This window comes from Papaver somniferum, chromosome 3 (assembly GCF_003573695.1).
Source record: "Papaver somniferum cultivar HN1 chromosome 3, ASM357369v1, whole genome shotgun sequence".
Taxonomy (NCBI): domain Eukaryota; kingdom Viridiplantae; phylum Streptophyta; class Magnoliopsida; order Ranunculales; family Papaveraceae; genus Papaver; species Papaver somniferum.
The window spans coordinates 162,618,101-162,643,256 of record NC_039360.1 but is presented as its reverse complement, the minus strand read 5'-3'; the positions used below and the strand labels follow the sequence as shown (position 1 = coordinate 162,643,256).

Sequence of the window (25,156 nt, the reverse complement as noted above, 5' to 3'; positions counted from 1 at the left end):
TCCACATGGGGCGTACGCAAAGTCTACGCCCCATTTTTTTTTTTAATTTTGTATGTGGCGGGCATTATACCCCCGCCCCATTCTTTGTTTTCCAAAACAATTTTAGTGGGGCGGGCTTTATACCTCCGCCCCACTTCTTTCTTTTTTTTTTTTTTTTTTTTTCAGAATCTCCCCAATCAGGCGTTGGTATAGTCCACGCCCCACACCAGGCGAAAGTATACTGTACGTCTGATCAAATTTAGTCTTTCCACCGTAGCGTCACACACCAGACTAAACCCAAATTTGATCTTTTATTTAGTCTTTGGTCTTTGGTTTTGGTCGCACCACTGCAGTTGCTTTAAGAGCATCTACAATGCACGGGGTAAAGGTCTTAAAATTACATGACACCTAGGATTTAAGATCCTTTGCACCAAATTTCTATCTCCAATACAAATGTCAAGGTCACAAACATGGATGACATGGCTAAGCGGGGATAATGGAGAAAGTCTAAATAAGACTTTTTTTATGACCTTGGGTCTTAAACCCACATTATCATTTTTACTCTAAATTCAAGTAAAATTTGTCGGATAAGATCTTCGAGATTGAAGATCAATTTGAGATAAAAATTTTACCTTTATTTTTTTTTGTCATTTAGTAATGACCCACCTATAAAAAAGTGTTAATATGACCACCATATAGGATGACCTTGATCTTTGCATTAGAGATGCTCTAACAACTAAGAAGTCGTGTTATGATGCTGTTTTTACTTTTATAAGCTGAATATGAACTGCTCAGTCAAAAGACCAATTTAGAAAAAGTTCGTCCAGAAGAGTGCACATGCATTCATCTTGATACAACCATTTGTATTCTAATATTTGTAGCCAGCAGGCTAGTCTTGGGCCTTGAAATTTGTATTCTAATATGTATAATTTCAAAAATATTATGGGGGCTTGCGACCCAAAAGGCACCCTTCTAGATTCATGTTCATAATGTATAACTCGGAAACTAAATATAAAAATAAATACCACTAACGTCTTGAAGCAATTCCACAAATCTGTTTAGCAGCTGGAGCATCCCAATTAACAGTCCGTTTCTTCATCTCATCAAAATCATTCACACATTTTTCGAATTTCAACTCGTTAACTCGTTTCCTGAGCTCCGCGAGCTTCTCTCCTACAAATCGGTCAAAATCATTCTCCCAGCCGGATTCCCACTCATCATGAGCATCACAAAGCTGAACCGTTCCATTTTCCGCATTAAGCCTACTCCATCCTATTGCTAGAATGTCCATAATATCAGCCACACATGGACCAGCACAAGCAGGTGTACATGGTCTACAATATGCCCCGCTGAGTGGACCCGGGCTCGACATTGATGCAACAGGGAGACCATACCGAGTTGGTGGATAGTCGAACTTGCGAGCACTTACTACGCAGAAAGGAAGACGATTTTCAAAGAACTTTACACCTTGAGTAGTGAGTTGAGCTTTGAAAGCAGTCTCCGAGTTGAGTTGACGAAACCCTGCTGCGTCTAGTTGTGGTATTAGAGAGAACCGAGATAGTGCGACTTTTGAAGAATTGAGACTACCAATTCCGAGTCTGTCATTGCGTCCACCATACCTTGAACCTGATGGGACTAGGTAATGATCATTTGGTAAGAAGTTATCTGGGGCAAGTGGAGCATTCCAGTAGCCATCTACTCGGGTTCGGACGATCCAGTCATAGGTAAAGTTATTCTGTATTTGGAAGGCGCTGATCAGTGTTAGGCAACCTTCTACAAGGCTGAAGTATTGAAGCAAACCCTGTATGCCGTTAGGAGAACCGTTTGGAGTGAAGACGCGCCGGTGAAAATCAGTCTCGTTTAGCTTTGTCGGTTTAAAAATGCGAATCGAAGCGATTCTTGGAGCAATGTCTTTGAGAATTGAAAACTTGAACGAGTCTTTATCTAATGGAGAGTTTAAGAAAAGATCTGCATTAGGGTAAACGTTCAATATATTCTCTGCTATTGACGGCCCAGTGAGTTCGAATTTTCTTGCTCCGCCTACTAAACAAACAGCGATTCTTGACCGTAATAATATGGATTTACTATCGGAAGAATTTAATATGGTTGGAAGAGGAGGTAATGCATATGATGATGGTGATGATGAAAGGTTAGAAAGACAATTTCTGAGAGGGTTAAAAGTCGAAAAGATATTATTATTAGAAGAAAGAGATAAAAATAGTAAGAATGAAAAACAAGGTAAGATTACTAACAGAAGACGGAAATTTAGATATGGAGGAGCTGATGATCTTGTTAACTGCATTGTGGTTTCCTTTAAATCATTATCCTCGATCTTGTTTTTCTTGATGCCTCTCTGTTTGGGTTGGGTGAGGAGGACTGATGTTGGTTTTAGGGTTTGATAACAGGGAGAAGAGGAAACTCCCACTTTCAAATAACCGTAGAATCTGCCATAAAAAGTTACATCTAAAACATGAAAAAAACCCAACAAAACTCCTAATTTATGGAGATGTATGTAGCCGTTTCACCAGCAAATGGAAGGGGAACATAGTTTTGATGCATACTCCCAATACAAATGCTAGTTTAACTTGAATATTACTTCTCATTTATGGGTCCTTGTTCCTTATTTCTAAATATCTTGATTAATTATCAATCAGAAGATAATCAATGGAGGAAAAAAAGGAAAGCAAAAGAGGTTAGTATTGTTTAAACTGTTCTTCTCGAATATGTCTCCAGTAAGGTTGAGATCCGCAGGAATCCCAGAAACCCAAATAATAATGTTGATTGGATTTAATTTCACAGTCGCTAATATTCAGTTTAATTCATTTTATGTCGCGTTTTTTTTTCCTGAAGCACTCTCTCGTTCTGTTGTCGTGTAAAGGAGATAATTTCGTCGAATATATGATTTTTGTTTGATTGATAGAGAAGAATTCAGTAGGTTGAAATATATAATTGTATCCCATGGATACGTTACAGTGTGTGTTTGTTGTCCTAAAACAGAGAGCTTAGCGATGCCAAATGCCGTGGTCGGCTATATAATTTAATGAGTTTAATTAATTTCAACGATTTTTTTTTCTATAGAACAGAAATGTCAACTGTTTAGTGTAATAAGCGATGCAGGACCCGATGAGGAGGAGGAAGACATTGTCCTTTTTCTATGGAAGAGGAACATATCATTAATCCGGTGACTTTTCTCTTTTTTCTTTTTTTTCTTTTTTCCTTTTCTTTTCTATATATGGAATCAAAGAGGTGACGAAACTCCCCCATCTTGCTTTCTCTCTTGTGCGTATATATAAACTTTCTAACGCTGCGACAAAGTTGGGAAATATAGGATTCGAGGTCAGCCTCCACAATTGGCGCAAGCCAAACTGGACGACCAATATACAATATAATTTCTTTAAAGTAATACTCGATAATATAATATTCTCTTTAAAATAATAAAATTTTTTGTTTCTGATTCGGGCGCTTAGTGTTAAAATTATACATTTTAAAAGTTTTCCTTAAGCATTAATACGTCCCAAATATTATACAAAATAATAATACTACTATAAAAATAAAAAATAAATTTCATACATGTTAAATTTCTCCAAATATGATTCAATATTGATTTGATTTTCTTAAAAATTCAAATCAAGTTGTATTTCATCCCTAATAATTCGTTATGCACTCAAAAGATCCGGAATCACGTTGTTGTATTGCAAGAAGAAGTGTTAAAGTGTGGTTGATACTTGGAGTGGTTGTATTCTTATTGCAATTAGTCAATAATATCTAAAATAAATTAATCGATATTATATTTACGATCTTTAATTATTATTTAACCTCCAAGCTAGTAATTATCATCTATAACAATAATATATTATTTCACATTAAAATGATAATTTATGATATTATCGATAATATAATATCTCTTTAAAATAATAAATTTTCTTGGTCCCAAGCCTATTATTTTATACTCCCTCCGTTCCGATTTACTTGACTTTGTAGAGATTTTCATGGAGATTAAGAAATATTAGAGAGAGTAAAATCTTTCCAATTCTTCCCATATTAATTCCTTCTTAAAGATTTAAATGATCTAGTTTTTAGGTTCCAAATTCTAGGAAAATTATCAATCCCATAGTAATTTACTTGAGATATACTACCAAATTCTCCATCTTTTAGGAACATAATAAAAGATTAGAGTAGATTTAAAAATTAGAGTACTGATTACAATAAAAATTAATGATATTATGTGATTTCAAAGCAAGGGTAAATCAGTAAGAATACGGGAAAAATAGTAAAACTATCATCTATTTTGGAACACAAAAAACCTCCTAAAACATCAAGTAAAATGGAACGGAGGGAGTAGAAGTTATACTGTATAGTGTCCTTGTGTACCTTTTCCCAGTGGGTCTAAGGTGCGGGAAACTTCGTTACATAAACGAGGTTTGAAAACAAATCCACAACAAACTAAACTAAAAGAAAATAACGGGTCCCTAGCTCAGATGGTCATCCCCGTTTTCCAAAGTTTGATGTCCTCTAGGAGGTCCCAGGTTCGAGCCCCCAATGACGTATTATTGCATGAATTAACATGGAAGGTAGAGTTAGCTTGTCCCCCTTGTGACACAATCTCAGCCCCATCCGCTTCGTCTTCTTTGGGTAGATTACCCATAAGGCTCGCTGATAGGCTAGCACGGCAACCTGTTCAGAAGGTAGAGTTAGCTTGTCCCCCTTGTGACACAATCTCAGCCCCATCCGCTTCGACTCCTTTGGCTAGATTACCCATAAGGCTCGTTGATAGGCTAGCACAACAACCTGTTCAATTAATGTAGTAGTATGTTGTTGGAGTTTAGCTTGTTAGGCTTCCAACTATTTAATGTAATACTCTTTATCTAATAATAATAATTAAAACAAATAGTGAATGATTTTGAAAAGAACATTGATACGTTGATTCTCTTCAAATCTCCTGCTGCAAACTTGTCAATAAGGTATTTTTCATCACTTTCCAAATAAAGTGGGTAAGTTTTAGAATTTTATTAGATGGAGAGCAAAAATAGATTGGGAAAGAACGTAAATCGTAGTTGACTCGCAAATTCAGACCTGTCCAATATATTTTTAAAACTCGAACCAAATTATCCCCACTATATACACCTAATACCACGCAAAATAACAAAGCAACTCCGCCATCACCTCCATCAGCGAGCCATGAAGAACGGGGGCATCATTTTTCTTCTTTTCATGTTTATGTTCCTTAGTAACATAATTCACTAAAGAACATAAGTCACGAGCCTAACAATACTCTTTTCTTATTCAAAGTCCAAACTACAACGAAGATGAGTACATCACCAAGTATAGTATTTTGTTGGGATATAATTCAAATCAAATTATTTGGGTCTTTGCAATTCAACCTTCAAGAACATATATTTTTTAATGTTTCTTTCTTTCCTTGATTGATTTTGCCACTTGGGTATTGATTGCTATTTTGCTAGTTATAATCTCTCTTAATGAAATGAATTATACACAGTTCATTTTTATCTCCTAACGAGATTCAAAAATTCACATGAGGGGTCAAGATAATTCATCAAAAGATGTATTGTAATTCCCTGGTGGTAGAATCGTTGGGTTTCTTAAGGAGGGTAGGCACGCTGAATGTCTTGGTGGCGCGGTGCTCTTGTGGTTGATTTTTTTTTCATCTAATTTTAGGTTTTGATTTGTATTTATTTTTGATGTAAGTTTAGATTTTGAAATAATGATTTCTAAAATAGGTTGTTAGGTTTGTTTTGACGGCGATCGGCCGCTGGGTTGTTTGAGATGTGGTTGTAAATTTTTTATGGCTAATGGTTGAGTGTATTAAGGTGGGTAACTTGGCCTGAGTTAGGGTAATATATTGGATAGGTGTCATACGTGAATCGATTACGGTTTTCGTCCTCCTCTTTTTTGCTCTTCCTCTAGTAAAAATCAAGTTTCCAGATGATTATTGATGCGTTAATAAACAGTAAATAAGAGATTCGTTCAAGACTAAAGAATTCTACCCTTAACCAATTATTATGTGATTTAGTTAAAAGAAAATTCAAGCAATTCTTATATTTAAAGTGATTTTAAATACTGCGTCTAGTAGATTTTTAAAACAATAGATTTTAATCGCAAACACGGAACATCAAAAGCCCTAAAATAAGCAATCTCAATCAAAAGAAAACACAACTAACTAGTAAAAATTGTTTTATCATTTCAATACAAATAAAAAGAATTGCAAAATTTAACAATTAAATAGAAATGCCACATATTTTTTGGAAAAGCGGCTTACTTCGAAACCTAGACAATGGGATTTAGCTTCTCATGATGTACACATTCTCAAAATAATTATTCGTTTACAAAGAACAGGAAATGAATAATAAAGGAAAACGGGGAATTGGCAATGCTTTATAGGCGCTACAAATTCTCCGTTACAAAGGAAATGATCCACACTGAAGACAAACATTGCAATGGAACTATTACAAAAGAACAATTTTCTGAAATAATTTGTTTTTTATGTTTTTCGTGTTCTTCAGCAGCATAAACTATTTCTCTGTCACCCGTGAATTCACTCCCTATTGTTGTCTAAACTTCCCCAAAATCTCTAATCTTATGTATAACTCCCAAGCACCTTATTCATAGCCAACAGGCTCCAAAATCTTGACAATAAATTTCAAATAATCTTCTTTTACGGGAATGTTGATGATTTGATTGTGGCAGGCAATGATCTGATTGCACTATACAACTTATTTGAGTTAATGTTTTAAAATTAAAGATCTGGGGAAGTTAAAATATTTCCTAGGCTTAGAGGTGGCACGTAGTAAATAAGGATTCTACATATGCCAGAGAAAATATGCATTGGATATTATCATGGAGACTGGGTTCTTGGGAGCCAAACCTGCAGAGTTCCCAATAGAAACGAATCATTGGCTGGCATTGGCAAAAGGAAAGATACAAGATGATATGGAAAAATATATATGATTGGTGGGTTTTCTAATTTATTTTTCAGTCACAAGACCAGATCTTGCATACCAGGTCAAGAAGGAGAAACTAAGATATTCCACTGTACTCTATTTTACGGGTGTGCTTGCAGCCTTGGAGGATTTATTGGATTCAATCAATGGCTTCATCGGGTATGCTACTTTAACACAACTATGCATACTGTGATTATCATATTGTTGGAAGATCCAACCGTTATATATATAAAATAACACTTATACCAATTTTATAGGTGCTTGTTGCTAGAGGTGTGGTGCATTTGAAAACCTTACATTTTTCAGGATAGTCCGTTCGGATAAATGAGCAAGCTAGCGCTGATAAAAATAAGGAAAAAAATATGCGCAAAGCTCGGTGAGCAACAAGTCACGGAATATTCCTACTGGCTCAGTGTATGATGATCTGAGTTTATTATGAAGAATTGAAGATGTTTTTTTGTTTTTCGTTTCTCAAGGAACGTCTTCCTTATACTTCGCTTAGTTATACAAATAAAACCTCAATAACACTAAATCGATTTACAGATTTGCATGTCCAAGAAAAATGGAAAACTAAAGCAAGGAAACAAATGTGTGATTCCTAATCAAATATTTTTGAGTAGAATATAATATAAGACAGTTGATTCTCTGTGCATTCGTTATAATATGCACATCTATTATTGCCCTCCGTTGCCTGTACTTGCTGTCCCTTTGCAATCTTGGTTTTTATCTATTTTGTTTGATTCCTCTGCATGCAAACCAGCAAAATGTTTACTACTACTGAAAATATTTGTTGGTATTTATCTATTTTATAATACGTATTGAGACAGACTTGCTGGTTTTTGTATATTTTCTACTACTGGGAAATGTTTGTTGGCTTGTTTGTTTACCATCTTTCATGGTTTCTTACTTGATAAGTAGGAAAAAAAAGTCGAAGTTGCGAGTTATCAATAAATGGATCTACCCACATTTATCATAATACCAACACAACAACAAGATTGAGATTCATATTCAAATATAAACCAAAACTCACATTTCTCGGATTAATGCGCCATCTTACAGCATGGTGAGGAACAAACGACAGAATAAGCATACTTATTTGTTACAGGTGGTGACCCGCTGAGAATGTAACATGGAACATTTGTCTTATAGAGTTTTGATAGGGTGCGACCCAATCACTCGCTTGCCATGTTGCTTGGATCTTTGACGTGCCGTGTATTAAGAGACCCTGTATTTTCGAATGGGGAAATTAGTTTTAGGGCTTAACTAGATTTTCTCCCTCAACAGAGGAAACATATCACTCAAGCTAATCTTTTTTCAATTAACAATCTTCTTGAGCTTCTTAATAATTTCAGTACCCAATTAGGACAAGTTATAAATTTTGAGAAATCTTCTATCCATTTCAACAAGAAAACCAATCCTGAAGTTGATCAGAATATTATTCAAATTTTAGATATTATGTTTATGAACTCTAAGAAAAATATCTGGGATCTCCATTACTGCTGGGACACTCTAAGCAAGAAGCCTTCAAAAATACTGAAGAAAATTTTATGAACAGATATTCCACTTGGTCATTGGATTTTATGAGCATGCTTAATGACTTTCATAAGTATGGGTCATTCGATTGGAGATTGAATTGATCTTTTCTTACTCTTATTCAAAAGAAAACGGACTCCTGCACTCCAAAGGACCATAGGCCTTTGAGTCTTATAGGAAGTGCTTATAAGATTTTATCTAAAGTACTTGCTCAAAGACTTAAAGAGGTTATGCCTAGTCTTATATCTAATTTCCAAGGAGCTTTCATCAAATAAAAGAAAATTCTAGATAGGGTGCTCATTGTGAATGAATGTGTGGATAGTAGACCCAAGGCTAAAAATCCAGGTATCCTTTGCAAAATTGACATGGAAAAGGCTTTCGATAGTGTTAACTGGCATGCTTTGTTTTGTATGTTAAAAAAGGCATGGGTTTGGAAATAGATGGATTTCTTGGATGAAATGGAGTGTCTCCATTACTCATATTTTTGTGTTGGTTAACGGGGAATCTACTAATAAGTTCAAGCCACATAAGGGATTAAGACACGACGACTCTCTTTCACCATACTTATTCTTGTTGCTTATTCTTGTTGCTTGTGGAAGTTTTCTCTAAACTCACGAACGATGTTATTGATAGCGGACAAATTCACGGCTTCAAGGTCTCAGACACTGGTACAATGATATCTCATCTTCAGTTTGCAGATGATACTCTTATTCTCAGTGATGCTAAGGAGGAGAAGGTAACAAGACTCTTTATTATTCTTGTTGTTTTTGAATCATTAACTGGCATGAAGCTTAACCTGGACAAAATCAAAATGCTAAGTGTAGGTGCTGATGAGGTGATTAACGTGTTAGCAAAGGAACTAGGTTGTAAATAAAAAATCTACCTATAAAATACTTAGGTCTTGCTATAGAAGTTAGTTGGAAAAATGTATCAATTTGGGACGTTGTTATTGAGAAAATTGAGCAGTTGCTTGCTACTTGGAAGAAAAAGCTTCTACTTATCAAGAGTGTTCTATCAAGTTTGCTGGTCTATTATCTTTTTCTTTTTTATTTGACGGTTTGTGTTGAAAAGAAAATTAATAAACTGATGACACGCTTCTTGAGGGGGCTGTAGATAGGAAAAACAAAATGGCGTGGGTTGGATAGACGAAGGTTAGCACTTGTAAAAAAAGTGGAGGGCTAGGAATTAATAGTTTGAGAAAAACAAATAAGCGTTGCTTGCAAAATGGGTATGGAGATTCAACAAGGATAGGACAGCTTTGTGGAGGAAGATTGTTCAACAAAAAAGCAAACAACATGAGAGTATAGCACTGCCATTTATTTACTCCATTCCACAAAGCAGAATTATGTGGGAAAATGTTATAAGATTGGGTCCAGAATTTAAACAGTTTATATCTTATTAAGAATGGTAGAGGCATTAGGTTTTGGCTGGACAATTCGTTCGACAGAGGTTGTTTAAAGGATTTGTTTCTTACTATTTATAAAGCTTGTAGAAATAAACAAGCTACAATTGCTAACCTGATTACAGAAGGTAGATGGGAAGGTGTTTTTCGCAAAAATCTTGGCGCGAATGAGAGGCTGGAATGGGACTTACTTCAGAGATATGTACCAATATTTCTAGTGGAGGAGGAAGATGAAGCTTTGCTTGTAGACAACTTCAGTGTAAAGTTGTATTATGCAGCAATGGGGAATAAAGTAGAAGCTTGCAGTTTCGAGAAATTCCTTTGGTTTAAGAACATTCCTTATAAGGTGAGTTTTATTCTTTGGGCGATCTTTAATGATTATCTGCCTACTCATCATATGTTAAGACACACAAAGGAGTTGAGCTGGAGAGTGATTTATGTGTGCTTTGTAACTGTGAGATAGAGACTATGGATCATCTCTTCCTCCACTGCAGTTTCTCTTTCAAAGTTTGGGAGTAATTTATTAAATCCTTCCATATTTCATGGGATATTCCTGCTAACTATTTGAAGCTTTGAATTGGAATACTATACATGGAAGATTTAAAGAAGTCTGGGATATTATTCATTAAGTTTCAATCTGGAATATGTGGAAGGAACAAAATGGTATAGTTCATGGCGAGCGACATGAAACTGAAGAGGAAATTATTTATCTGATCAAGCAAACAATTGTGCTTGGACCTGTGATAGGCAGACTTCAAATTCATATGTTGTAACGAAGTGTTTAATAAATGGGAGTTAGTGCCTCACATGAGTTATATTTTTGGAACTTTGATCTGTAAATCAGTCCTGTTTTGTGGCTTTGTGTAACTCATTCATTCTTTGTAACTTGGGTTTGGGTGACTTTTGTACAAGGCTTTGCCCTTTTTTCTCTTTAATATTATCTTTCTTATTCGAAAAATAAATAAATTGTAAATACTTCTTATACTAAAAGTAATCAATTAAACGGGTAGTTTTAGAAATACTCATCATTTGATAATATAGATCATATAGTGGGACAAAATTTAAAAACGAAGACATCATCTATTTAAATTCGATCAGACATATTGGGTATGCAAGGTTTACGTAAGAAAATATTAAGAAAGAAAAATCATCCGACTCTATAAATTATTTGATCTCATTGGTTATATTTAAAGATTTACACAAGTGATACAAGAAAAATATGCATAGATATTTAGATAAGTCAATTATTCCAACAGAGATTCTTCCGGCTCCCGAATTCACTCTATCTTATTAGACATGCATACATATTCACATAAGCCGGCTCCAAGAAAGATTTCATCCGGCTTTATAACTCGTTTAATCTTATTGGATATATTTAGATATTTATATACATCGTTTTCATCAATAAAGATTCGCCTGACTCAAGTTTTTGAATGTAATTATTTTGATTTCTTTTAAATATTTTCCAAGAAAGATTCATCCCGCTCTATTCGCTTGATCCTATTATGTTAGAGCATTACTCGGTCGAACTCGTAAGATTTTTTATCATAATATTGTAGTTAATGTTAAATGTACAAAACCATATCTTCATAATATCTAGTCTACTAAAGTCAACTCTCACAATAGGATTAGAGTATGGTAGTTGAGTATCAGACTTCATCAACAAAGATATATGTGAGAGAGCTTCATCAACAAAGATATATGTGAAGACTGGCCAATCCTATTTACTCACAAGATTTACCATTCTATCTTATGAGACAATTTCATATAATTTTTTATTTACAAAGGAGAAATTTCGAGTTCAAGCTTGCCTTAGTTGGTTGAACTCTCTAAATATGATTCAAGCAATGGATGTTCATAGATCCTCAACAATTATAGTTAAAAAACCATTTATTGTTCAAGAACTATTTTTGAAAATTGCCTAAGAAACAGTGCATACAATATATGATTATTGGGAATGTTTCAAATTAATAATATGAGGAAAAAATTATTTTGTGATAGCTAACATATTTGTACATTTTGCCAAAATCAATCTGAATTCCGAGAGTTTTAGAGGTTCACAAACCAGATTTGCAATCCCTTTACATCTGAATTCGAGAATTAGGTTGGTTCGCAAACCCGATTTGCAAACCCCTGCAATCTGGCTTTCGCACTGGCAAGGTTTCCAAATCCTTGCGGCATGACTTCTCGAACAGTCAGAGATTTGCAAACTTGTCCAGTTCCTATTAGCAGAAGTCACGAACTAATACATGTTTATATTTGACTTTGCTACATTTCTCATAGATATTTCTAAGACAACTTTACTATAATGACGACACTTTATATATATAAGGTGGGTCCCTCTATATCAAAGTTATCCCCGTTAGATGGATATATTGTCTACCAAGCAACAAAGCTACATTCACCGGGATCAAATCCCATGAATGTCACTGCACCTCATAAAAAATGGGGACTATAGCCCACCCCTGCAAGCTCCCGTGGATCCCAGAGGCTGTGAGACGCGATGTTTTCACGGTTCCCAGCCCCGGTAGCTGTAGCATCACTCCGTACCAAGTGGTGCTGACCTTTCCGAGGTAGATTTTAATAGTGTTTGCAAATATGAACTTCTCAATCTAATGAGAAAAAGTCTGTCAGTCAACATACATTCATCTGTACTTTCTCAAAAAAAATAAAAAATGGAAGGCCCAAGACTTGTCTTTAGGCCACAAACATTAGAATACAAATTGTGTATTTTTCACACGGTGGTGGTGTGTATAATTTCAAAAATATTAAGGGGCCTGCCACCAGAGAGGCACCCTCGCCCCCAAAGAACTCGATTAGTGTATTTTGATGAACAAATACATACTTCTTGCAGCTCTTACTTGGTGGCAACAAGTACAACTTGCGCGTTTTCTTTACTAACGCCCTGAAGCAATTCCACAAATCTGTTTAGCAGCTGGAGCATCCCAATTAACAGTCCGTCTCTTCATCTCATCAAAATCTTTCACACATTTTTCGAATTTCGACTCCAGAACTCGTTTCCTAAGCTCCGCAAGCTTCTCCCCTGCAAATCGGTCAAAATTGTTTTCCCAGCCGGATTCCCACTCACCATGAGCATCGCAGAGCTGAACCGTTCCATTTTCCCCTTCAATCCTCCAACCTATTTTTAAAATCTGCATATTTTCATCCGCGCATTGGCCAGAACAAACAGGTGTACATGGTCTACAGTATGCCCCGCTGAGTGGACCTGGGCTCGACATTGATGCAATAGGGACACCATACCGAGTCGGTGGAAAATCGAACCTGCGAGCACTTACTACGCAGAAAGGAAGACGATTTTCAGAGAACTTTACACCTTCTGTAGTGAGTTGAGCTTTGAAAGAAATCTCCGAGTTGACTTGTCGAAACCCTGCTGCGTCTAGTTGTGGTATCAGAGAGAGCCGAGATAGTGCGATTTTTGAAGTGTAGAGATTACCGATTCCGAGTCTGTCGTTGCATCCACGGTAGCTTAAACCCGATGGGACTAAGTAATGATCATTTGGTAAGAAGTTATCTGGTGAAAGTGGAGCGTTCCAGTATCCATCTACTCGGGTTCGGACGATCCAGTCATAGGTAAAGTTATTCTGTATTTGGAAGTCGTTGATCAGTGTCAGGCAACCTTCTACAAGGCTGAAGTATTGAAGCAAACCCTGTATGCCATTAGGAGAATCGCTTGGAGTGAGGACGCGCCGTTGAGACTCCGTCTCGTTTAACTTACTCGGTTTAAAAATACGAATCGAAGCGATTCTTGAAGCAATGTCTTTGAATATTGAAAACTTGAACGAGTCTTTATCTAATGGAGAATGTAAGAAAAGATCTGCATTAGGGTAAACGTTCAACACATTCTCTATTATTGAAGGTCCAGTGAGTTCGAATTTTCTTGCTCCACCTACTAAACACACAGCAATTCTTGACCGTAATAATAACTCTTTCTTTGTGAGAGGGGGAAAAGTCGTATTAGTGGAAGAAAGAGATAAGAAAAGTAAGAATGAAAAACAAGTTAAGATTAATAAAACAAGACGGAGATTTAGATACCGAGCTGCTGATCTTGTTAAATCCATTGCATTGCCTTATTGTTGATGGCTTCCTTCAAATCATAATCCTTGATCTAGTTTTTTCTTGATTCTTCTTCTTCTCTGTTTTGATTGGGTGAGGGCTGATGTTGGTTTTAGGGTTTGATAACAGGGGTAAGAAAAATACTCACAACAATCCCACACTTTATTTTATCTACTAGTAAAATCCCAACAAAACTCTCCTAATTTATTCAGATATGTGTAGCCGTTTCACCGGCAAAGAGAAGAGGAGAGGAACATAGTTTTGAGGCATACACCCAATACCAATGCTAGTGTGACTTAAATATTAGTACTTTTTATGGCTACTTGTTCTTTACATTTTCTAAATATATCTTGATTGATATTCTTTATTTCTAAATATCTTGATTAAGAAAAGAAAAAGTGGTTAGGATTTCTTTACTGTTTTTCTCGACAGTAACGTTGAGATTCCCAAATACAGATCCGTTATGCCCATTGGATGTGTTGTTTGTCGAGATTCCCCAATACAGATCTGTATTTAGTGTTATTTTTTAACTCACAGTAATCTAAGAACATGGATTCAAGTTTACAAATCAAACGTAAGCTCATAAACAGGATTTCGGCATTGCTAAGTTGATTGTGTAGACACGGGGTTAAATATGCAGTGAAGGTTAAGCTGAGAAGTGGTGAAGGATAAGAAGAGATGGCTGAGCACCTAAATTGTTTTCTGAAAAATTAATATGTTCTGAAAATTATTTTCAGCCGTCATTTCTTTTCGATTATTGCAGCTATATTTGTACTTTGTTTTGTGATTTACAAAGGGTTCACTGTGTCCCCAACTTTGAATTGACAAGTGGAAAATTTCATCCCATCGTCATCGCCGTAGAAAATAGCCGACTTTCTTTGTCTATTTTCTGTTTCCTCCGCATGTCGGCAGATATGAACTGAGTTGTGGATTTGTTTGTCCACATGGTCTGTAGTTTGGAAAATTCAAAGTTTGATTATAGTGGGCGCTACCTACTAGACTTCTCTCATACGCGTTAATTAAGATTGTCCACTCAGTGTTGAAATGCAGGCTTCACCTTTGCTTTGGTTTTGCATGTTGGTCCATTTTAAGCTTATCTTTTGGTACGTCACTATAGTTTTTGTTCATTTTGATGCTTTCGGTAAATTTTATCCACCTCCACATTTTTTAATTAAGAAGAATTCTTTTCGGAAAGAACCATTTTAGTAATTTTAGTTTGATTTTCCTCTGGTTCTGTTATGGATAGGAGGGAAGGAATAGATTTGAGGAGGAAAAAAAACCAACTAAATTCCAGTCAATATCGGATCATGATCAAACAAAATGAAAAGAATAAACTATTTTCAAAATACCAACTAAATCCCCAAAACCTAAGCTCATTTACGCGAATTCACAGTCAGAGTTTGTTTAATGGGTTCCTTTACAACTGATTACTCGACTTAGGATTCATTTTCCGAGGCAATATCGAAAACGATCAATCAAACATTTAAATCATCAATCTGTAACAAAGGTGTTTCCGATATTGTATAAAGGATCAGTGAAAAAAAGATTTGCATTTTTTTGCAACGACTAATGTTCTTCTCCATTAAAGAAACCAAATTTTGGTTAATGGAGAAGATAACATAAACAATTACATAATCTTTAAACATGTAAAGTGGAGATGAAGATACGATTAATTTCAAATTAAAATTTGAAGATACTATTAATTTACTACTAAAATTAAATGGCCTTTACATCCAGTTCGTTACATGTCTTCGCACTGATACAGTCCCCTACGATCTCTCCTATGCCGGATGGCATGGGAAATCAGATTTGCCTGTGGTAAGTTGACGCGACTCCCATTACTCTGTGAATTTATGGCCTTCCGATGAAAGCATTGTAAGGCGATTCTACATTGATCTCACAAAATGTTACCACGGTTTCTAGGGTTTCCGCGGGAATGATCATGGTAATTTCTCTCTTTGGTTTTGACGCGATATTGTTGAGCCCATAGATCGTGTACGTGGATGAGACCAGGTCTGCGTCGTTGTACCCCATGGTTCTGAACGCGTGATAGAATAGGATGTCGGATGAGCTTCCCGTATCTACTAAGATTTTATTTATCGTCCAAGGTAACTTTTTCTTTTCTTCATCCTCTTCCCACTTAGAGTGCGGCTGCATGGTCATAGTGACAACCAATAGATCTGTATGCATCCCTCCTGCGGGTATATCTTCTATTGTGAAAGAAATTCGCTGCTTCTACCACTCTTCTAGTGGTCGGATCTTTGTTACTAGATGTATTTCCTTTCCTTCGCGGTCTCTTTTATAAACTCGACTTAATACGTTATCGTGAAAGTCACTGTTGTCTTTGGCGGAGTGGATGATTGAATTTTTCCAATCTCGATACGATGTATGACTGTTTGCGGATGCGGTGGTGGAGCCCTTGGTAATTCACTCGCTTCCAGAAATTGCTTTAGCCTTCCTTGAAAAAGCGGGGGTCTAGCAACACCACCCAATATTTCGCTTAGCAATCTGTATGGACAAACTCGAATATAATTTTAAGAGAAACAACAAGACTCAATCAATTAAAAGTATATCAACGAGTTTATATATCTCTTCTTGATTTTATTTACTCAAGCAGGAACTGCGAGTTCTAATAAAATGTAAGGAATAACTTGGATGGTACCAAAGACCAATATCCAAGGATCAATCAATGACAATCAACAACCAAAGGTTGGATTACTCTAATTGATGATCTAATGCACAACCTGTATTATTTCAATTGTAAAGATAAAACCATATAATGCGAAAATTGAAATAACACAGACACCAGAAATTTTGTTAACGAGGAAACCCCAAATGCAGAAAAACCCCGGGACCTAGTCCAGATTGAACACACACTGTATTAAGCCGCTACAAACACTATCCTACTCCAAGCTAACTTCGGATTGACTGTAGTTGAACCCCAATCAGTCTCCCACTGATCCAAGGTACAGTTGTACTCCCTACGCCTCTGATCCCAGCAGGATACTGCGCACTTGATTCCCTTAGATGATCTCACCCACAACTAAGAGTTGTTGCGACCCAAAATCGCAGGCTTTGACAATAAAAAAATATGTCTCACACAGACAAGTCTATCAAAGGATCAATCTGTCTCCCACAGATAAACCCTAAAGGTTTTGTTCCGTCTTTTGATAATAATCAAGGTGAACAAGAACCAATTGATAATACATTCTTATGTTCCCGAAGAATAGCCTAGAGTTATCAATCACCTCACAACAATCTTAATCATTTGGTAGCGAAACAAGATGTTGCGGAATCACAAACAATGAAACGAAGATGTTCGTAACTACTTTTTAGATCTTTCCTATCGGAGATAACAATCTCAATCCAATCAATCTGATTATACTCGTACGATAGAAGATGCAAGATCAGATCGCACAACTACGATAAAAGTAGTATCGTCATGGCTTCACAATCCCAATGAACTCTTTAAGTCGTTAACCTGGTTTTAGAAGAAGAAAACCAAAGGTTAAAGGAGAATCGACTCTAGCACGCAAACTAGTATCACACGTAAGGTATGGGGATTAGTTTTGCACAATACTAGATGTCTCTTTTATATAGTCTTTCAAATCAGGGTTTGTAATCAATGTTAGCTTAGTAACAAAGCATTCAATATTCACCGTTATATGAAAACCTGATTTAGATTCAAACTAATATTTCTCAACCGTTAGATCGAAAACTTAGCTTGTTACACACACTTAATAGTACACGCTTCTAGGTTTGTTAACTGTACCCAAACATATGCACTTGTTGGTTCAACAATAGTTAACCAAAAGGTTAGCCATATGAGCATTTCATATCAACCATGTTTTTCTTCACCATAACTAGTTCAAATGACTTCAAATGAACTAGTTAGAGAGTTTTTCAATTGCAAGGAAATCTTATGTACTACAAAAGACACAATTGAAGCAAAGATGATTTGATTCACTTGAATCGGTTCATGAACTTTTAGACCCACGGTTTGCAAACTGCATTCCTTAGTATTTTTAAGTTTAAGTTCAGAAATCATCTTCAGATATATAGCCTTCTCAATTTCGCAGACTAGGTTCACGGACTTAAGTTACCGGGTAGAGTTTACAAACTCCAACAGAAATTCTCGGGTATGAAAACTTCGCCGGTTCGTGAAATGGGTTCGTGGACTTAGCTTCACGCAAGTAGTTTGTCAACTCCAGCAGAAATTCTCGGGTTTGAGAACATCGGCAGTTCGCGGACTTGGATCACGCCATTCTTCCGGTTCTCTTGATCAACAAAGTTTGCAAACTTTGGTTCAAGGATTATGACTTATACATAAATGTGTTTCCACAACAATGCTTATGTCCACCATTGGTTATGTAATCTAAACTCTCATTTCAATCATTGAAACATTCTTAGAGGACGTTATATAGTTTTTATACCATTTCTCGTCAAAGCAATTTTTAAGATGATTGAAACATATCATGACTTTCGTCACATGGTAAAGATAAACTTGATAGAAGCGAAAAGCTTACCAACACATATTTCGAGATATAGATAGGAGAGGTATAGTCGGCTCGAAATACCAAATGTGTATAATCCAAGTCTGTATATATAGCATACGACTTTTTTATCTCAAAGAGTAGGAGATAGAGCAGATAGACTTTTGAGTGATAGATAAGTTCAAGTCTTCATATACCTTTTTGTCTAGAAGTTCCACCGGTTCCTTGAGTAGTTCTTCTACTTGTATCATGAATCGCCATGAAGTTCTTGAGCTCAAATACACTTTCTATCCTAGTCCGAGACTTAGCTATAATAGACTAGAAATCAAGACTTATAGTTTTGACCACTAACATTGACAAACATGTTTGAGATAGAAACGCATGCGAGTTCGACCGAGCAATGCTCTAACAATCTCCCCAGTTGTCAATTTTGGTGACAAAACTATCAATACATATGGAATACAAAAAAGATAAAGAAACTTTAGTAGCTCCTATTCCACATGTCTAATCTTCAACATTCCTCGAAATTTTCGTCACTTTCAAGTACTCCAATGATCCCAAAGGTTGTAAGTTTAGCATCACCATTATTGAAGATCCGTAGCTATAACAATGAGAAAACATAGTTCTCGATCATTCTTATACAGTGTCATAGTATTATTACACAACGTCAAATATCAATTGTATCACAACTTCAACAATAATACTATGGTGATATATATAACTCCCCCTTAGTCAATACTCCATCTCACATGGAAACCACTCCCCCTTACACAATGATCCGAAAACCATATATATTTTTAGTATGAACTACATATTAATTCTCCCTCTTTTTGTCAATAAAATTGGCAAAGGCACAAGAACGGGATCATAATGAAATTTCCGAGAGAGACAATTCATGACAAAAGGAAAAAATACATACCAACTAATTTAGATGCAATCATAAAGCCGAAGCTAAATGCATTCATCAAGGAGTTTAAAGATACAAGATAACCTCTCTAAAATTCCACAACCGCACACCCCTCAAGATATGACCATTAAGCAAAAGTTCAAAAGAACTCTCCCCCATTTGATGTCATTCCCGAAAGAACAACAAGAGCGACCTTAATTTCGAAGGAAAAGAAGGATTTTTATTGGACACCAAAAACCATAAGAATGATCTTTTATATCCAAAAACTCAATCAAATTAATCACAAGTAAACCCATGATTAATTTAATCGGAATACGCAATCAAACACAACAGGTGATCAATTCAATTGATTCTGCTCAACATAAGAGAACTTATGGAGACACGAAAGTACTCAACTAGATTAATTACAAGATAACCCATAATTAATCTAATTGGAATATACAAACAAACTAATCACAAAAGTAATCAATTTAATTGTCATTTGTTTTGCTCGACATGAGAAAACTTACGGAGCAATAACTAAATAACCAAACAAGATGATTAATTTAATTTAATATGCTCGACCTAACATATCTCACGAAACACCAACTAAGCTAATAATCAACTTGGTTGTATAGTGCTCAACATAAGATGCTTTACGGAGCCTCACAGTAATGCATAAAAATATGGATCATGGATGTTCCACCACTATTTTCATAATGATATTAATAGACATAATCGTTGAAAACAAAAGATTTTAACCTATCTTCCATCAAAATATTTGACAATATAGGCTTAACTTTTGTATTTGTCAAAAGTCCATTCATTCTTTTACCAGTACATGAATACCGAACACGAACGACTTTACATTTGACAAAGTATGGGACAAACATAGTTCACGGACGTAAACACCAATATCCCATAACAAATTGCAATATATCAAATCATAAAGATTAATACTGCAAAAACATCATCCTCCAAATATTTTTAGAATTTAAACCAATAAACCTAAAAAATAAGAAGATGAAAAATAATAGCTATGTGTAGTCACAATCATTGCTATTCAAAGCACTAGTTATTCTTCCAACTAAACCAAAAAGAAGACATACTATATAACAAATAAACTTCTATGATGCATTTCACTTACTTTGAAAATTCTTCTAATATTCCCTATATTCATCAAGCTCATCTTCGATTATATCAATCCTAGATTCAAGATTATCCACCTTTTCTTCAAGTATTTTGGAGGAAGCTTCGAGTTCACTTTTCAGGGCACGTACTTGATCCAAGACAAGATTCATGGATAAAAAGAGCTTATCAAATTGTGAGACTGAAGGATTCTCATCAGACGATGAGATATGCTTGTCATAACACATCTCGTCATCGGAAGAATGAAAACGAATCTTCTTAGAGGGAAATAGAACAATCCATACATCACTTTCTTTGCTTGAAAGACTAAAGGATGACATGATAGAGAAGATAAATGAAATGATCATCCAGAAGAGGAGAAACTTCATTTTAAAGGAATGAAGATGAAGAATTTCCAAAAAAGACCTTTTACCAAACCCTAACAGAATTCGGTTATCTCCAGAAAAAATCTTTTAAAGAGTCAGAAACCGTACATGAACAATAACAATACAATAGGAGAATAAACCAAAACTTAATACTCCCAGAGAATTAACAGACACATTCCAACACAACCCTCTCGAAATCATGATTCTTGCCTAAGGGGGATAGACGAAAGAATCATGAACAATAAGATTAAAAATCATAATCATTCCAATTCAATATAGGGCTGGGATATATCTCGTGAAGGGGGGAAGAACTTTTTAATCCAAGTTTTTGCTTATTCTTTAGGAAAGAAGAGTTATGCACATCATTCTTTCTCTTTTAATAACAGTTTTGAAGAACTTGATTGTTGATTTGGGCAAATCCTGCATCGTTCTGTAAATCACTTTTTGAGTGAAAAAGGATTTCACGGGATATTTCGTCTTCTTTTTCTGTACACAGCGTTTAGCAGAGAAGGACTTCTTTTGATCATTAGTGCTAAGATGATCCTGATTTTTACACAAGGAAACCGAGAGTTTTGGTAGCATCTTGTGTTTTTCTGTATCATCCTTGTTGTCAAGATGACCGGACAATGATACATAATCGGGTGACATTTGCTTACACCGCTTATGAAACACAGTCGGAGTTATTCGACATGTCGTATAAGAATCACGATTGTGATTTTCAGCAAAGAGATTAAGAGAACAATCACATATTTCATCCTCAGGACAATAATCAAGAGTATTCATCCATGCTTTAGTTATCTTATTCACCTCAGTATCTGGACTTTTGGAAGTATGAATACTTTTACAACACACGAGACCAATTTTGCTAGTACAGTTTTTCTGAACTCTCTTATCTTCCTTTTTGATTGATTGAAGTTCTTTTTTAGACTTTCTTTTACTTTGTCTAAGAATTTTCTTAAGTTGTTGTATAAACCGAGAAAACATAGAAACAACGCAATTCTCGTCTTTCTTACCAATCAATTTAGGACAATGAGATTTTCCATCATGAGTAGTAACATGACTACTAGACAAGTGATGTTTATCTCTTGTTTTAAGCTCGTGATCGAAAATTTTAAGCTTCCCGACAAGCGTATTTCATGAAAGAGTATCAAGGTTATTTCCCTCGACGATGGCATGTTTTTCAGATTCGTATTTAGATGGCAGCGATCTGAGAATCTTCATCATAATTTCCCTTTCAGAAATAGTCATACCCAATGACCAGGACGCATTAACAATTTCAGACATTTTGTGATAAAATTCATCAAATGACTCTTCTTCTGCCATATGAAGGTTTTCCCAATCGGAGTTAAGGTTTTGAATCCTAGCTTCCTTTTCGTTGGTGTTACCTTCAAATATAATTTTTAAAGTATCCCAAGAATCTTTAGATGTGGAGCATGAAGCCACATGGTGTCGTATATCTGGGGTAATGACATGATGATTGCATTCAAACCGTCGGAGTTTTTCTTTGCAACAAGCGACTCAACAACAGTATATGTACCGATGTTTGTAGGCATGATAGCATTTTCACTATAACAACGGGAACCTCATAGTCATTAACAACATAAAACCATGATTGGAAATCATGCGATTGAGGAAAAATACGCATAGAAATTTTCCACTATAGGTAGTTTGAGCCATCGAAGACTGGTGGTACGTTTACTAAGATAGCACAACTGTCCATAGAGTCAGAACGCTACAAACACAGACTTGTAAGGTCTTAAATGTGTTTTCCTGCTCTGATACCAATTGAAAAAGCAGGGGTCTAACGCTACCAACACAGACTTATAAGGTCTTAAACGTGTTTGCCTGCTCTGATACCAATTGAAAAAGCGGGGGTCTAACAACACCACCCAATATTTCTCTTAGCAATCTGTATGGACAAACTCGAATATACATTTATCAGAATCAACAAGACTCAATCAATTAAAAGTATATCAACGAGTTTATATCTCTCTTCCTGATTTGATTTACTCAAGCAGGAACTGCGAGTTCTAATCAAATGCAAGGAATAACTATAATAGTACTAAAGACCAATATCCAAGGATCAATCAATGACAATCAACAACCAAAGGTTGGATTACTCTAATTGATGATTTAACGCACAACCTGTATTATTTCAATTATAAAGATAAAACCATATAATGCGGAAATTGAAATAACAAGACACCAAAAATTTTGTTAATGAGGAAACCTAAAATGCAGAAAAACCCCAGGACCTAGTCAAGATTGAACACACATTGTATTAAGCCGCTACATACACTAGCCTACTCCAAACTAACTTCGGACTGGACTGTAGTTGAACCCCAATCAATCTCCCACTGATCCAAGGTACACTTCTGCTCCTACGCCTCTGATCCCAGCAGGATACTGCGCACTTGATTCCCTTAGCTGATTTCACCCACAACTAAGAGTTGCTACGACCCATAATCGTAGGCTTTGACAATAAACAAATCTGTCTCCGACAAACAAGTCTATCAAAGGATCAATCTGTCTCCCACAGATAAACCCTAAAAGTTTTGTTCCGTATTTTGATAATAATCAAGGTGAACAGGAACCAATCGATAATCCTGTCTTATATTCCCGAAGAACAATCTAGAGTTATCAATCACCTCACAACAATCTTAATCTTATGGTAGCGAAACAAGATGTTGCGGAATCACAAATAATGAGACGGAGATGTTTGTGATTACTTTTTATATCTTTCCTATCAGAGATATCAATCTTAAGCCAATCAATCTGATTGTACTCGTACGATAGAAGATGCAAGATCAGATCACACAACTACGATAAAAGTAGTATCGGTCTGGCTTCACAATCCCAATAAAGTCTTTAAGTCGTTAACCTGGTTTTAGAAAAAGAAAACCAAAGGTTAAAGGATAATTAACTCTAGCACGCAAACTAGTATCACACGTAAGGTGTGGGGATTAGTTTTGCACAATACTAGATGTCTCCTTTATATAGTCTTTCAAATCAGGGTTTGCAATCAATGTTAGCTTAGTAACAAAAAATTCAATATTCACCGTTAGATGAAAACTTGATTTAGATTCAAGCTATTATTTCTCAACCGTTAGATCAAAAACTTAGATTATTACACATACTTGACAATGCACGCTTCTAGGTTTGTTAACCATACCCAAACTTATGCAATTGTTGGTTCAACAATAGTTAACCAAAAGGTTACCATATGAGCATTTCATATCAACCATGTTCTTCTTCACCATAACTAGTTCAAATGACTTCAAATGAACTAGTTAGAGAGTTGTTCAATTGTAAAAAAATCTCATGTACTACACAAGACACAATTGAAGCAAAGATGATTTGATTCACTTGAATCGGTTCATGAACTTTTGTAGACGCGGTTTGAAAACTGCATTCCTTAGTCTTTTTAAGTTTAAGTTCAGAAATCATCTTAAGATATATAACCTTCTCAAGTTCACAGACTAGGTTCGCGGAGTTAAGTTACCGGGAAGAGTTTACAAACTCCAGCAGAAATTCTCGGGTTTGAGAACTTCGCCGGTTCACGGACTGATTTCGCGGACTTAGCTTCACGCAAGTAGTTTGTCAACTCCAGCAAAAATTCTCGGGTTTGAGAACTTCGGCAGTTCGCGGACTGAGTTCGCGGACTTGGCTCACGCCATTCTTCCGGTTCTCTTGATCAACAAAGTTCGCAAACTTTAGTTCAAGGAATAGGACTTATACATAAATGTGTTTCCACAATGATGCTTATGTCCACCATTAGTTATGTAATCTAAACTCTCATTTCAATCATTGAAACATTCTTAGAGGACATTATACAGTTGTTACACTATTTCTCGTCAAAGAAATTTTCAAAGTGATTGAAACATATCATGACTTTCGTCACTAGGTAAAGATAAACTTGATTGAAGCAAAAATCTTACCAACACATATTTCGAGATATATATAGGCGAGGTATACTCGGATCGAAATACCAAATGTGTATAATCCAAGTCTATATATATAGCATACGACTTCTTGTCTCAAAGAGTAAGAGATAGAGTAGATAGACTTTTGAGTGACAGATAAGTTCAAGCCTTCACATACCTTTTTGTCCAGAATTTCCACCGGTTCCTTGAGTAGTTCTTATTCTTGTATGATGAATCTCCATCAATTCCTTGATCTCAACTACACTTTCTATCCTAGTCCGAGACTTAGCTATAATAGACTAGAAATCAAGATTTATAGTTTTGATCACTAACATTGACAAACATGCTTGAGATAGCAACGCATGCGAGTTCGACCGAGCAATGCTCTAACAA

The 25,156-nt window shown here is 35.7% G+C and overlaps 2 protein-coding genes across 2 annotated transcripts; both read right to left on the bottom strand.

Annotated features, from left to right (window-relative positions):
- Positions 1-829: 829 nt before the first annotated feature.
- LOC113361831 lies at positions 830-2,485 on the bottom strand. The gene has a single exon (XM_026604932.1). It carries the CDS (start codon positions 2,279-2,281, stop codon positions 1,007-1,009), a length of 1,275 nt encoding a protein of 424 aa, XP_026460717.1. The 5' UTR covers positions 2,282-2,485; the 3' UTR covers positions 830-1,006.
- A 10,099-nt stretch (positions 2,486-12,584) lies between these two features.
- On the bottom strand, positions 12,585-14,213 carry LOC113361830. Its single transcript, XM_026604930.1, has one exon. The coding sequence runs from the start codon at positions 13,950-13,952 to the stop codon at positions 12,771-12,773; it is 1,182 nt and encodes a 393-aa protein (XP_026460715.1). The 5' UTR covers positions 13,953-14,213; the 3' UTR covers positions 12,585-12,770.
- Positions 14,214-25,156: the final 10,943 nt, after the last annotated feature.